The sequence below is a fragment of the Hesperophylax consimilis genome, chromosome 3, assembly GCF_061612785.1.
Source record: "Hesperophylax consimilis isolate HC1 chromosome 3, BYU_Hcon_1.0, whole genome shotgun sequence".
NCBI classification, from domain to species: Eukaryota; Metazoa; Arthropoda; class Insecta; order Trichoptera; family Limnephilidae; genus Hesperophylax; species Hesperophylax consimilis.
The window spans coordinates 44,157,828-44,174,755 of NC_142838.1; the positions used below are offsets into that span (position 1 = coordinate 44,157,828).

Below are 16,928 nucleotides of genomic sequence, written 5' to 3' on the forward strand. Positions count from 1 at the left end.
TTATATTAACATGAAGTTATATTTTAATCTGCCCTCAACGGTAACTTGCACATAAACTCTGGTACATGTACAATCAGTTTTGCAACAGGTTCAGAAAGACTGTCAGTATTCTGTGGAACATCATGCTCGTATATATAATATTTCACTCAATCATTTACTGTGTATATCGTGACTTGCATGCGATAGAATACGGGGTACTTGGAACAGGTTTGTTTCGACGTCGGATCGAAATCAGTGATGGAATTGACAGCAAAGCAGCTTAGTGTTTTTTTTAATTTGGTTTTTGGCTGCTTCAGTCAACAACCTGCGGTTTGGGGTTAATGATATTTCGGCAGACCGAATCGCAGGCAGTGTGAAGACAGTGTGGAGGCAGTGAGCCGTGGAAAGGCAGGTCATTTAGAGATCTTAAATGTATTTATGTTTTATTTTTATGTAGACTGCAAGATGCCTTGCACACTTCGAATTTTTATTTTTGTGTTTGCCGTTTTTTTAAGTGAAAAGGTTTCGTTCGCCGACGGAAAAACAGCGCCAGGTGAGTTGATTGATGATATAAAAAACTACATTGAATAATCCCTTAATTCATGAAGAATTTCCAATCAATTACTTGTTTACAAAACATTACAAAACTTTGCATGATGTGAGCAGGTAGTTAATATTAAACCCTATAGAGACCAGAGCATAATATTATTAACTACCTATTTATGTAGTCAAAACCAAAATCTGTAGAACTAACAAGTGTATTAGTATAAAAGAAATCTTTAACGTTTTATTTTATATTTGTCGTCATTATATAAATGGCGTACTCTCAACTTATATTATTATCACTTTCAATTTATGTTTGTTTTGCACTAATCCCTTATTTTTAACTATTTATACGCGCGTATTTCAGAACGGTGGTTTTTTTTAGAATCGTGACGTTTTTTTTACGTTTATGTTACACGTTACTGACCTAGTGCCAGTGGATACCGTTGCATGAATACTAATTTTGTGTTTTTTTTACATGTTATAGAATTCACTGTCGCTGTTTCAAGCAAAGATTTCATACAAATTCACATACCACTGGAAACATGGAACAACATGATGAAAATTGCTGAAGCAAATAAAAGTCAATTTAAACAGAATGGCAATCTTGTGGATTTTATCGAAGAAGACGTCCCCGATACATTATCAGATAATAAACCAGTGAATGAAATAACCCTCGAAATTTACAGTCCCGATGATGTTAAACCCGCTCCAATTACAAATGAAGAGTTGTTATCAGATGTAGTTGAACCAGCAGCTGGAGAAGTGATCGCGGAAGCTGCAGCAGATCCTGTTCCAATTGTGGAAGAGGTTCTTCAACCAGTGGCAGAAGCTCCTATACTTGAAGAGTCGATCCCAGAACCTGTAATGGTCGTGGTCAATTCAACGCGGGCTCCTTGCACCTGCGCCAAGGGAAAATGTAGTTGTTGCGTCACAATCATGAAGTCCCCGGGATGCGCAAATGTCAAGTTCTTGCCAGAGGAATTTGCTTTTGAAATGGACATGACCTATAACGGTGATGTTATTACGCGCAGGAAGCTACCAAGTATGTACATAGGGCTTTCTTTGGGCTTCTCGTAGATTCGTAGATAGAACTTTAATTTGTAACACCATTCTCCTTTAGTATCATTACCTAATATATAGTTCAAGGCACAACAACATTTTTTACATGTCCTTTATTGTCGATGCGCCATTAGCAATATATAATTAAAAACCTAATTGAGGTTAACAGTATTTGAAAGTAGTGCTTAAGATTTAATTTGCGTTTGATTCCAGTAAGCGACCCCCCACCCCTGTGCATCAACCCCCGGCGCGCACCCTTCCTCGAGCTGTGCGCGCGCATCAACAACATCCACCTGAAGAAGTCCAACGTTCACATGTGCGTGGATATTGACGCCAGCATCGCTGGGTTCGACCTGCTCTCCTGGAATTATAACTGTCTCAAGTAAGCACTTTAATCGTTTTAAACTATTTTATACTATTCGTGGCTAGCAAAGCGGTGGCTGGGCTCCTTGTCTTTGTACCCTGTTTGGTTTAATAATATTAATACCATTTCAGTATTTCTGTATTAGTGCTGGTGAGACACCATCATTCAGAATCGGAATTTTATAACTTGAAATGGTTTTAGTGTTGTTTCATGTTTATTTGTAATGTTCTGGTTTGTTGATGTAAGTCAAAGTAAGCGGGATACTTAAGTGAGGTACATCCGCCACCAAGATATGGTCAAACCTTATCTATGAACCCGGGCATCCCTGCTCAAGTCATCAGACATAGCAAACCACTTAGGGTGACATATGGCAGAGGTGTTGGTTATCCAATGAATGGTTCCGCCTCCCGAAATGTATCACTTAATAAAATAAACTTTTTGTCTCCAGGTTCGGCAACGCGGGGTTGTTAACCGGCCTCAATCCGACCAAGAACAAGGTGAAGCGCAAGCCGCTGAAGCCAGTTCCGGGGTTGGGCAGCCTGGGGGGCGGTGGTGGAGGCGGAGGTGGCGACGAAGATGACGATGATGATGATGGAGGCTTCTTCGGCGGCCTGTTCGGGGGAGGGGGAGGGGGCGATGATGATGACGGTGATGTGCTGGATGATCTGCTTGATGACGATTACTGACAATTATTTGGATAACCGATGATATTATTTATTAGGTTCCTACATAATAATATAAAAATATATTTATTTAATGTAATCATAATTATTAGGAAAAAAGCTATTTATTGATTAAAATTATTTATTTATTAATTATTTTTTACCGTGTCATAATCAAAATGATAACTGGAAAGAATAATAAAATCTATTAAATAAGCGATTAAAATAAATGTATTACACAGTAGGTAGTAGTGTAGTGTATTATTATTTCACCCAATTATTGATTAATATGACTATTAAATTAGTGATTGTGTTAGTCGCCCGTGGAGACTAGTATGTTGTTATTGCTGTTATTAGCCAAATATGTTAATTAAGTGCTTAGGAGATTTCGACACCAGTATCAAACCTCATAAAACTGTTAAGTTGATTTATTGGTATCAAGCATGATTCACGTGAATATTTAAAACATTACATATATGTATGTAAAGAGTGTCAGTAAAATCGACTTTGTACAGGATGAATAACTTCTATCCAATCTGTGCAAAGCATAAAAACCTGAGAGAACACAATCACTACAAGTATACATCCACCATCGCAATTCCCTGATATCATATTATCGGTACATGTATTGGAGCACAACGAATCAGCAATTACTTTTGCATTAAGTACCGTTTTAACTCACACCAATACAACCATTTTACTGCTGATGAGGTTATTGATCATCTGAACCTTCAGCACAATTCTTCTTACCTTTTTTTCAAATCATTTTGTGTTGGGTACTCGTTGAATCGACTTTTCAGAAGTTGAGTAGGATTCTTTAAGAGCACACCTCTCCTCCGTAATGAGTCAGGTCCACAGAAATACTTTCATTAGGGTATAAATAATCTGTAACCCAAATCGGGTCGCCTTACCACCAGTCGTCACGGAAAAAGGCCATATAACATCTCCGGAACAGGTTTTTCCTTACCACACCGCATGGACAGGCCAAGACTGAATACTGCGTGTGTCCCGCACATCCGCCTGCATGTAGTCCGAGCTACTACTGGCTCACTGTAATTTCTCCGAATTAACCTACGAATAGTAAAATAGTCATCAGTTATTCATTACCTCTCTAGGAAAGGCCAGTGTTTTCACTCGGACACAGTTTTCTTCTTAGCCGCCGAGCCGCTTTTGTTATTGTTATTATTATTGCAAATTTTTATTGTGTTCCGAAAAGGCGGGAAATTCTGCGCAGAATCCGTCAATGGTAGTAGAAAGTGTCTCTTTTGTTCCGGCTGTGTTTAGATGAGTGGAAAATGTGCAATTTTTTGTTGAAGTTTGTGCTGATTGCGGCCCTTGTTTGGGAAACCTCCTCAGGTGAGAGTTTGTTTAATTTATCGAAATATTAATAATAATTTATTTATAACTGTCAAAATAATTTTCTACAGTACTGTCCTAGTCACGATAGACTGCCTCTTCCAACAAACGTGGTGTTTTGATTTATTATCAAAACATTTAGAGTGGGCTCGTTTCTAACAGCAATTTGGCGCTTTATGTACTTTAGGTGCCTAACAAGCTCAAACAATGTACCTACGAATTCTGCACTCCGTTCAAGTGGTCTGTTGTTTGTACATATTCTTTATATATATATCCAATGGAAAATAATATCAGAAGCCAGTATCAAAATAAATAAAGATATACATTAGTAAATATATTTATAAAATGTATCCTGTAAATTAATGTTTGTATTTCGCTGAGAATAGTACCCACTTGCAGTCGTGTATGTAGAAAAATAAGAAAATAATTGCAAAGGCTGAGCGGTAAATCTTTTGTTCTGGGTTCAGAAATCTCGTCCTGGGTAGTAAAAATGTTCTCGATGCATTTGTTTGTTTTTTGGTGGAGTGGAAGATACTTTCATTAAGGCACCGTAGTAAGCGTTCAAAGTTGGTTTGAAAGGGAAATATGTAAAAACGCATGTTAGAGGGAGCGGGCTAACATTAAAAAAGACATAATAACTAATAACTAAGCGAAAATTTGAAATTGCAATGATACAGTGTGATTTTTTTCATATCTAGCATAGCATATTTATCAACAGAACAAAAAGGGGTTTTTAATAATTTTCTGAGCTTACTTTGCGATTTTTTTTTATATTTCGAGTGAATTTAATATAATTACCGTTTCAGCTTTACAAATGTATAGACATTATCTTCAAAAATAAAATACATATTTTAAGGAACATAAAAACTTAAAGTGTTAGTTAGAGAAATATGTTATAAATCGGTAGAACTTTAGAATGCGGGGGCATAGAGGCATAGCTTTGTGAGCCTTCTACTGGTATCTAGAACCGAAAGTTAATTGAAAGTACTTAGGTAGCTTATCCCTTGAGGTGATTTCTCACGAAAACGGCGCTATATAAATTAGCCAAATATTATTATCCGCCCTCTCCCACTTCCTCCAGCCCAAAGCATTCCCCATATTAGATATTACGCTGACAATATACGTTTTAAAAGGTTCTTGAAAAATCATTGAGTATACAATGACACATCACATAATTAGCCACAATCAACTTTAAATATATATTTCTTATTAACATTTCATTTTATACATTGACAGATTACCGAACAGTTTCCGACAATGAGGTTTTCTTTGGAAGTATCGGAAGTCCTATGGAGGTTGACGATATTCCAGAATACGAAATCATGCAATGGCATGAACCCAGGAGGCGGGGGACCTTAAGAATCGTACAAATTTCAGAAGGAAGTGATTTCGTCTCAGCCATTAACGAAGAAAATACAGATGATGAAATTGTTTTCCCTACTAAAACATCATTCAGATCAAAGACAGGAAATTTTTCAATTACTGTAGAGACTAAACCAGTGAAAACAAAACAAACTCAGAATATTGCCCCCATTGATAAACCAATTGATAACAATGAAGATCCACCTCTACACAGGATCATCGTTCGAGATGAAGATATAAAACCTATTATCGGTGTTGCTAATCCAGTTGGCGCCACCAATATACCCCTGGTTATTAGTAAACCAGTAACTACTGTTACTAAACCTGCGGTAAAAGTTCCTAAGCCTGCTGCCAGCATCGCTAAGCCGGCTTCAACTGTCTCAAAGCCAGCTGTAAGTATCTCCAAACCAGCTGTAGGCATCATACCGGCTACAGCCATCAGAATCAAACCAGCTTCAGCCATCAGTATCAAACAAGATGCCAGTGTCAAGCCGACTTTAGCTGTCTCAAAGCCAGTTGTAAATGTCTCTAAACCAGTTATAAGTAAACCAGCTACAGCCATCAGTATCAAACCTGATACCGGTATCAAGCCGTCTGTCATCACAAAACCAGTTTTAAAGCCATCAATCACCGTCAGTAAACCAGGAACCACCGTCAGTAAACCAGCAATCAGCGTTAACAAACCAGTCACCAATAGCCAGAAGCCCGTAAAACAGGATCCTCCAAAACCCACTAGTCCACCTGCAGCAGCTTCAGTCAGCCCTTGCAAGTGTGCCTATGGACAATGCATGTGTTGCACTGGTCCATTGCTTGACCTATTCTCACAGAAAGCTTGTCTGAAGGTCATTTACGTCCCAGAAGACTTTGCTTTTGATTACACCCTTTTGCTCAACAAGCGCGTCATGTACCAAGACAAAATTTCTGGTAAGTTTTTCATAAATTCGGTTTTTATCGTAAGCGTTATTATAAGCCAATGTAGGCTGGTAATGAACAAGAAAAGCAACTTGTTAAAAGTTTTCAATTGCTATTTTCAGAGAAGTACGAGTACATTTATGCTTATCCAATTGATAAATTTTGATTCAACATTATTTGTCTAATTTAACATTAAATTGATATTTCAAAGCTTATGATGGAAACGGCGTTGCAAGCAGTAAAAATTTGTGTTGACCTAGAAATTCCAGAAGGAAGCGGCCGTATAAATATGACGACAATTCACCTTTTGAGAGTTGTGCTGGTAGCTGCTTCAGACAAATAGATTCTGCTTTACAGTTGAGATTTTTCTTTCTTTTCCAGGTAAAAATCCCCGTCCAGCCTGCATAGGTATACCCCGTTTCAATACTTTGAAACTATGTGCTAAGTTCTCCAATATTTACTTCGCCGGGAGAAACATTCACATGTGCCTGGGCCTCGAGGGAAGATGGGACTCTTTCGAGATATTTTCCGTGCAATTCGATTGCCTCAGGTGTGTAAATAATACGAAACGTTTTCTAACTGTTGCCTAACTTTCCACAAATCTTACACATATTGTCACCATTTGACTTGCACATTTCATGCAAGCCATTTTCCTCAATTTTGCCACAAAATTTTAAAATTACCTACCTACCCAATGCGCATCTTTTCACTATTTCGGCTGGATTATGATGAATTGGTAATATATTATTTGGAATGAGGTTGTCTACTACAACAATTTCATTTTTTTAACAAATTTATAATATTACTTAGAGGATTTAAACTTTTGTAAAATGTAAATTATTAGTCTTACAAACTTTGATAAATGATATATGCGGCCGGACGGAAAGCATGTGACATCACGTACATGCGCGGCAGTACTGCAGCACTGCCATTCGAACAGAGATGTGCAAAATGGGCACCCAAAACCATTTGAAATGCAAAATGGAAATGGGTCAAAATTTTTCCATTTGAAAATGCAAAATGCAAAATGGTTTTCAGAAAAGCATTTCAAATGCAAAATGCAAAATACCTATTTTCAAAATGCATTCAAAATGCAAAATGGTTTCTCAGGTCAAAGAATCAAAATAATTATAGAATTTTTAAACAATTTTGTCATTTAATAATGGACATCAATGTAGAACAAACATATTACATGATTGTAAATCCAAAAACACCACGACTACAGATTATGAAACCACAAAAAATTGCGCGGGACTAATGTTGCCAACGTAAAAACATAGAAACTGCTATCTAACATTTAATATTACAGCGTCATGGCCATGTTCAGTATTTGAATCAGTGTGTTTTGTAATGGTATCACTCAGTTGCCAGGGCTCCTACCAGGGAGCAACTTGACAAATGGAAATTATCTCTCATAGCGAGGTTGAGGACCGACTGATATTTGGGGCTTATGAAAAAAAGATGAGTGGAGATAGTAGGAAGAATGTTGCAAAAAAGCATTTAAAATGGAAAATGCATTGAGAAAAGCATTTAAAATGCAAAATGGAAAATACCCATTTTGCATTTCCATTTGAAATTGATTTATTTGAAATAAAGCACATCTCTGCATTCGAATTACGAATTGTACGGTGCGGGTGACGTCACATGACACTATTATTGCATACATTTTGACAATGTTCACTGTTCAATGTTCAAGTTTATTACTTTATTTTTTGAGATATCGGTAACATAATAAATTATAAATAACTAGAGTGCCAGCCTCAAACGTTGCGATTGTGTGTAACTCTGCAGCTTTACGCACACCATTTTAATTTATAATAATATGCCAACCAGTTTCGTTTACATTTGACGGAGACACGGTTTGCCGTAACCGTTTGGCCACTTATAGTTTTTTTATTTGCTTAGACATTTTAATTAGTATTTCTGGTGACAACTTTTGACTATCATTTAGAATCAGAATCTCAGGTACAGATTCTACCAATATCTAGTATTACGTAACACGTGATCTGCTTAAATTTGCAGATACGTAAAAAAAACTCGAAAATTAGGATTTAAAAAAATAATAAGAGTTAGTAGGAAAAAAGAGGAGTTTACATTTTTTTTTCATTTTAGAAATTGGAATGCATAGATGGCATTGTACGAGTAATATTAACTCGTTGGCTGCAATCTAAAAGTCAAAGTTGTAGGCCTGTAATTAGAAAATATACAAATTCGAATTATGTGAAATTAATGTTACGTAAAAGTCTACGGAATGCATTACTTACGTGTTACTCCGGGTATTACAATAATCGCTAGTGTTCAAAAATATTACAAAATAAAATTTTCAATTCGTTTTAAAGATACAGAATTATACTCTTCTATTATTCTGACTTTTGACATGGCCCGACTAAAGTATCTGATTCACTTGATCGTGCAGTGTCTTCCACGGAAGTCCCCGACTTCTGCTGCCATTCACATTTGCTTCATATATTATCTAAAGATACATAAGGAGAACAAATAAAAATATAACAGCAGATTTTATGCGAACAGCAACAAAGCTTGCCGATTGAACTCTGTTTCACTGAGGTATTAACATACTCGTATATTATTAAAGTAAAGATTAGTACTTTACTTATTCTGTTATTTTCCAATGCAGGATGGGGGCGCAAGGCTTCGCCGTGGTGAAGCCGGAAGAAGGAGGAGGAATTCCCGCCCCGGGGGTGCCAGGGGGGTTGGACAGCATCGTAGACGCGGGAGGGGATGATATAGAAGACTACGATGAAAATGTGGCAAGGTGGATCTTCGGCTCTTATTAATAATATTTTTAAGATTCTAAAGCAAAGTGTTTATTTATAAATGATAGTAATAATATTGTATAATGAACACGATGATCAAATTCTTAACTTAATTTACTGATTTATTTTAGTGATGGTACGTAGCACGATTGGAAATGTATTTTACCTATATGGATTTAGGTTAGTTAAAAAAAATTATAATAATTCTAAAGCACGACAGAAAACAGCTGCGTTCGGTGTGCAATTTGAACGTTGTCGTTGAGTACGAACTTGCAGCGTTCGCGCGTACAGAAACGTATATGGGTGTAATGAGAAAACACGTACGAAAATCATTAATTTACTTCGGCCCTTCATGTTAATATAAATAATGCAGTTAATTATTTACCCTGTAAAAAAACACGTTATTTATTTATTAATAAACAATCTTGCATAAAATGGTACTTATGTGTTTGTTTTATTTAAATTCTAACTAGGATTCATTTTGTGGAATTACAGCCCGGAATAAAGGTGACGAGCTACTACCATACCATTTTGTAGAATTACAGCCTGGAATAAAGCTGACAAGCTACTACCATGCCATTTTGTGGAATTACAGCCCGGATAATTCCGGTAGTATTACTAGTACTAAAAATCTTTGACGAGCTACATCCAAAATATTTTGTAGAATTACAGCCCGGAATAAAGATGACGAGCGACCACCAAATAATTTTGTAGAATTACAGCCCGGAATACAGATGACGAGCTACTACGAAACCATTTTGTGGAATTACAGCCCGGAATAAAGATGACGAGCTACTACCAAACCATTTTGTAGGATTACAGCCCGGAATAAAGATGATGAGCTTCTTTCAAACCATTCTGTGAATTTACGGCCCGGATTAAATATAACGAGCTACTACCAAACCATTTTGTAGAATTACAGCCCGGAATAAAGATGACGAGCCACTACCAAACCATTTTGTGGAATTACAGCCAGGAATAAAGACGAGCTACTACCAAACCATTTTGTGGAATTACAGCCAGGAATAAAGATGACGAGCTACTACCAAACCATTTTGTGGAATTACAGCCCGGAATAAAGATGACGAGCCACTACCAAACCATTTTGTGGAATTCCAGCCAGGAATAAAGATGACGAGCTATTTCCAAACCATTTTGTGGAATTACAGCCAGGAATAAAGATGACGAGCTACTACCAAACCATTTTGTGGAATTACAGCCAGGAATAAAGATGACGAGCTACTACCAAACCATTTTGTGGAATTACAGCCAGGAATAAAGATGACGAGCTACTACCAAACAATTTTTGAAGATGTCTTTCGTGTTGAAAATTTCTATTCATGATACATGAAATATTCTATACATGAAAAATTCTAGTCATGGCCCCTATGTGAGTTTTTCAACTTCCAGCAAATTCTCTAACGATTGATTTCCATGAACATATACAGAGTTCAAAAACTTTCTTATTTAATGTTCATATCAGAGTTCTTATTTCTAGTCCTTACTGAGAACATGAATGTACACCGTGAAAACTTACTGATATGAAATATTGTTAATTATTAAAAATCTGATCAAATTGTTCGTTTTCCTGGAAGTTGGAACACTTGTTATTCAAAATAATAATATTTTCGCATCTCGTCCATTATATTTATTCGGACAAGGATACGTGTATGAATACGTGTTCAGATATATTCTGAATAACTCAAATTTTATTGGGAAATGATCATGAACATTTTTGCAGTATCTTGATAAAAACAAGCCGTAGGTACTCATTTTTCTCCGTGTAGGATGAAGAATCTCACCATTCTGATACGAGGTTGATATCTCTATGACAAAGAACAAATCCCACCATTCTGATACGAGGTTGATATCTCTATGATAGAGAACAAATCTCACCATTCTGATACGAGGTTGATATCTCTATGACAGAGAACAAATCTCACCATTCTGATACGAGGTTGATATCTCTATGACAGAGAACAAATCTCACCTTTCTGATACGAGGTTGATATCTCTATGACAGAGAACAAATCTCACCATTATGATACGAGGTTGATATCTCTATGACAGAGAACAAATCTCACCATTCTGAAACGAGGTTGATATCTCTATGACAGAGAACAAATCTCACCTTTCTGATACGAGGTTGATATCTCTATGACAGAGAACAAATCTCGCCTTTCTGATACGAGGTTGATATCTTTATAAGAGAGAACTAATCTCACCATTCTTATACGAGGTTGATAAACAGAGATCAAATCTCACCATTCTGATAAGAGGTTGATATCTCTATGACAAAGAACAAATCCCACCATTCTGATACGAGGTTGATATCTCTATGACAGAGAACAAATCTCACCATTCTGATACGAGGTTGATATCTCTATGACAGAGAACAAATCTCACCTTTCTGATACGAGGTTGATATCTCTATGACAGAGAACAAATCTCACCATTATGATACGAGGTTGATATCTCTATGACAGAGAACAAATCTCACCATTCTGAAACGAGGTTGATATCTCTATGACAGAGAACAAATCTCACCTTTCTGATACGAGGTTGATATCTCTACGACAGAGAACAAATCTCGCCTTTCTGATACGAGGTTGATATCTTTATAAGAGAGAACTAATCTCACCATTCTTATACGAGGTTGATAAACAGAGATCAAATCTCACCATTCTGATAAGAGGTTGATATCTCTATGACAAAGAACAAATCTCACCATTCTGATACGAGGTTGATATCTCTATGACAAAGAACAAATCCCACCATTCTGATACGAGGTTGATATCTCTATGACAGAGAACAAATCTCACCATTCTGATACGAGGTTGATATCTCTATGACAGAGAACAAATCTCACCTTTCTGATACGAGGTTGATATCTCTATGACAGAGAAAAAATCTCACCATTATGATACGAGGTTGATATCTCTATGACAGAGAACAAATCTCACCATTCTGAAACGAGGTTGATATCTCTATGACAGAGAACAAATCTCACTTTTCTGATACGAGGTTGATATCTCTATGACAGAGAACAAATCTCGCCTTTCTGATACAAGGTTGATATCTTTATAAGAGAGAACTAATCTCACCATTCTTATACGAGGTTGATAAACAGAGATCAAATCTCACCATTCTGATAAGAGGTTGATATCTCTATGACAAAGAACAAATCTCACCATTCTGATACGAGGTTGATATCTCTATGACAAAGAACAAATCCCACCATTCTGATACGAGGTTGATATCTCTATGACAGAGAACAAATCTCACCATTCTGATACGAGGTTGATATCTCTATGACAGAGAACAAATCTCACCTTTCTGATACGAGGTTGATATCTCTATGACAGAGAACAAATCTCACCATTATGATACGAGGTTGATATCTCTATGACAGAGAACAAATCTCGCCTTTCTGATACAAGGTTGATATCTTTATAAGAGAGAACTAATCTCACCATTCTTATACGAGGTTGATAAACAGAGATCAAATCTCACCATTCTTATAAGAGGTTGATATATCTATGACAGAGAACAAATCTCACCTTTCTGACACGAGGTTGATATCTCTATGATAGAGAACAAATCACACCATTCTGATACGAGGTTGATATCTCTATGACAGAGAACAAATCTCACCATTCTGATACGAGGTTGATATCTCTATGACAGAGAACAAATCTCACCATTCTGATACGAGGTTGATATCTCTATGACAGAGAACAAATCTCACCATTCTGATACGAGGTTGATATCTCTATGACAGAGAACAAATCTCACCTTTCTGATACGAGGTTGATATCTCTATGACAGAGAACAAATCTCACCATTATGATACGAGGTTGATATCTCTATGACAGAGAACAAATCTCACCATTCTGAAACGAGGTTGATATCTCTATGACAGCGAACAAATCTCACCTTTCTGATACGAGGTTGATATCTCTATGACAGAGAACAAATCTCGCCTTTCTGATACGAGGTTGATATCTTTATAAGAGAGAACTAATCTCACCATTCTTATACGAGGTTGATAAACAGAGATCAAATCTCACCACAAATTCTGATAAGAGGTTGATATATCTATGACAGAGAACAAATCTCACCTTTCTGACACGAGGTTGATATCTCTATGATAGAGAACAAATCTCACCATTCTGATACGAGGTTGATATCTCTATGACAGAGAACAAATCTCACCATTCTAATACGAGGTTGATATCTCTATGACAGAGAACAAATCTCACCATTCTGATACGAGGTTGATATCTCTATGACAGAGAACAAATCTCACCATTCTGATACGAGGTTGATATCTCTATGACAGAGAACAAATCTCACCTTTCTGATACGAGGTTGATATCTCTATGACAGAGAACAAATCTCACCATTATGATACGAGGTTGATATCTCTATGACAGAGAACAAATCTCACCTTTCTGATACGAGGTTGATATCTCTATGACAGAGAACAAATCTCACCATTATGATACGAGGTTGATATCTCTATGACAGAGAACAAATCTCGCCTTTCTGATACGAGGTTGATATCTTTATAAGAGAGAACTAATCTCACCATTCTTATACGAGGTTGATAAACAGAGATCAAATCTCACCATTCTGATAAGAGGTTGATATATCTATGACAGAGAACAAATCTCACCTTTCTGACACGAGGTTGATATCTCTATGATAGAGAACAAATCTCACCATTCTGATACGAGGTTGATATCTCTATGACAGAGAACAAATCTCACCTTTCTGATACGAGGTTGATATCTCTATGACAGAGAACAAATCTCACCATTATGATACGAGGTTGATATCTCTATGACAGAGAACAAATCTCACCTTTCTGATACGAGGTTGATATCTCTATGACAGAGAACAAATCTCACCATTATGATACGAGGTTGATATCTCTATGACAGAGAACAAATCTCACCATTCTGAAACGAGGTTGATATCTCTATGACAGAGAACAAATCTCACCTTTCTGATACGAGGTTGATATCTCTATGACAGAGAACAAATCTCACCATTATGATACGAGGTTGATATATCTATGACAGAGAACAAATCTCACCTTTCTGACACGAGGTTGATATCTCTATGATAGAGAACAAATCTCACCATTCTGATACGAGGTTGATATCTCTACGACAGAGAACAAATCTCACCTTTCTGATACGAGGTTGATATCTCTATGACAGAGAACAAATCTCACCATTCTGATACGAGGTTGATATCTCTATGACAGAGAACAAATCTCACCATTCTGATACGAGGTTGATATCTCTATGACAGAGAACAAATCTCACCTTTCTGATGCGAGGTTGATATCTCTATGACAGAGAACAAATCTCGCCTTTCTGATACGAGGTTGATATCTTTATAAGAGAGAACTAATCTCACCATTCTTATACGAGGTTGATAAACAGAGATCAAAACTCACCATTCTGATAAGAGGTTGATATATCTATGACAGAGAACAAATCTCACCATTCTGACACGAGGTTAATATCTCTATAAGAGAGAACAAATCTCACCATTCTTATACAAGGTTAATAAACAGAGAACAAATCTCACCATTCTGAAATGAGGTTGATATCTATATATCAGAGCACAAAATTTCATCTGCGTGAAGTTCCTTCTAGTTATTTTAAGAAATTACAATAGTAATAAAACAGTTCAAATGTGGTTCGTGTATGAGCGTGTTAGAATTGTGAAAATCCACAAAGAATGCAAAGCTGATGTAAGCGTGATGAGTAAGATTAAGAAAGGGGCGCTTAGATGGTTTGGGCATGTAGAGCGAACGGACGAAGAAAAGAGTCGGAGGATAATATATGACGCAAATGTGAATAGTAGAGGAAGTCGGGGGACGACATGGCACGATCAAGTGAATCAGATACTTGAATCGTGCCATGTCAAGAGTCAGAATAATAGCAGAGTATGTATGAGACGATGTGTGAATGTGAATGAGGCAAGGAGTGTGCGACAAGCCCCAGTTGTTTGTCCTTCCTCTCTGTTTACCACTACTGTGAGACGGCGTGATGGTTGGTTTGTTAGTTAACACGGATCTGTATGATTTCGAACACAAGATCTCCATTTGAAGGTGACGGGATCAACGGATGGAACAATGATCAAATTTTTAAAAAAACACACACATATACCGCATACCCGTGTGTTTTTCACTTTTATTTCAGAACCTTTTACATGAAAAGTATTCTTGTTTTTCAAGTCACGTGTGAGCTTTGATTTCAATAGAAATCACCGCGATGTACTCGTATATAGATACACCATCGACTACACGACAGCAATTAGTTCGCTTTCGGTCAATAAGCAATTACTTATAATTTGCAAGTCCAAATTAGCCGAGCTTCATGAATAAAATTGACATAACACATATTTCAGTACTTTTTGGTTGCTAGCACTATAATAAAATATGGTTCGCTCCGTGGAATTTTGGTTCCTTTAAACTTTCATTTTGGAATCATTTTGTGGTCATCGACTTCATAATCAGGAATTTAATAGTTTTTTCAATGCAAATGTTCTGCAGTTTTGTCAATGGTACAGATGCAACCCGATAGTGGGTCAGATTTAAATGGCCTGGTAATACCTATGTAAATAATTCTTCTCTCGTATATTCTAACTAAAGGCTGTGTGACACAGTTTGGATGCACGCGAACTGGAATCTAGAACTGATGTGCAATTTGTCTTTCTGCGGCTGGGAAATCTCTCTAACCGTTGGCCCCATAAATTGTGGAATTTTTTAATTATTTATTTTGATTTTCACCCATTAAGGGTGATCCTGGTCGTACAAAGTTAACATTTTTTCTTATAACTAGTTAAATTTAGTTACTTGAAATAGACAAAATTATAAACAAATACAGCAAATGAGTGTATATAAATATACAGATGATTATACAACTTAAAAATAACATGACATAAACATAACGTAAACATAACATAACGCAAATATAACCTAATGTAAATATAACATAACAAACTTAACATGTTGAGGTGATTTTGTGCAAACACGACGCTATACAAATCATCTAAATATTATTATTTTTATAAACAGTACAATTTAAAACCAAACTGTGTTACTACAACACATAAATACCTGTCACACTTAATCACAACCTAGTGAGGTGTTCACGTAACATGCAATATTACCCACACACCGTTTTACCTCATCAACCTATTTTTTGTACCTTTTTTCTGTACTTTGTTTTCTGTACTACAATATAAACCACTGTAATCATGTGTAAAATGTGTATTCAAGAATAGACATAAATAAAGAAATAAAAATATTTTATAGCATTAATGAAATAAAGGATTTTGAGTAAAGTTCTAGTTCGTCTAATACTATTTTCGTCTAAATAACAATATAATTAATCGCAAATAATTATCTAAGATTAATTTATTTCTGCATATATTACTGTTTTTACTGCTCTAATAATATAAATAGTTTATTTGTAGTGTTATTTAAATGAAGTGCGGAGTCAATGTGTACTTATTTGGCTAGTCTTATGTTATTTCACAATGTAATTATTATATTATATTATGTAACTGTTTCTTTCTTTGACGCAATAAAAACATAAACAACTAAACGGTTTGACAAAGGCTCCTACAATAACGAACATACAATAATTGTTATAACAATCATCTGTTCTGGAGACCAGTCACAAGTCACCATTCTTCTCATTTATTTCACAATAGCTGACCGATCAGCCTATACCAACCTTCGTGGCGTGAAATATGGGTTTTATTAATTAAAATAACTAAAACTCACTAATATCAGCGCTCGTCTGTTAACCCAGCACTACTCCTATAATACCTTCCAATAGATCCTTACTCTTATCTAACCCGTTGAAAAATTCCAGATACAAAATA

General features: G+C 36.3%; 1 protein-coding gene across 1 annotated transcript; it reads left to right on the plus strand.

The window, feature by feature from the left end:
• The first annotated feature begins 1,077 nt into the window (after positions 1 to 1,077).
• On the plus strand, positions 1,078 to 2,634 carry LOC149425594 (uncharacterized). The gene is made up of 3 exons (XM_089650798.1): positions 1,078 to 1,567; positions 1,798 to 1,966; positions 2,397 to 2,634. The coding sequence occupies exons 1-3, from the start codon at positions 1,078 to 1,080 to the stop codon at positions 2,632 to 2,634; spliced, it is 897 nt and encodes a 298-aa protein (XP_089506924.1).
• Positions 2,635 to 16,928: the final 14,294 nt, after the last annotated feature.

Coding starts and splice junctions, on each gene's coding strand:
- LOC149425594 (XM_089650798.1), top strand. CDS start 1,078: ATGATGAAAATTGCTGAAGCAAATAAAAGTCAATTTAAACAGAATGGC. Junction 1,568..1,797: donor TACGCGCAGGAAGCTACCAA/GTATGTACATAG, acceptor GTTTGATTCCAG/TAAGCGACCCCCCACCCCTG. Junction 1,967..2,396: donor TGGAATTATAACTGTCTCAA/GTAAGCACTTTA, acceptor TTTTGTCTCCAG/GTTCGGCAACGCGGGGTTGT.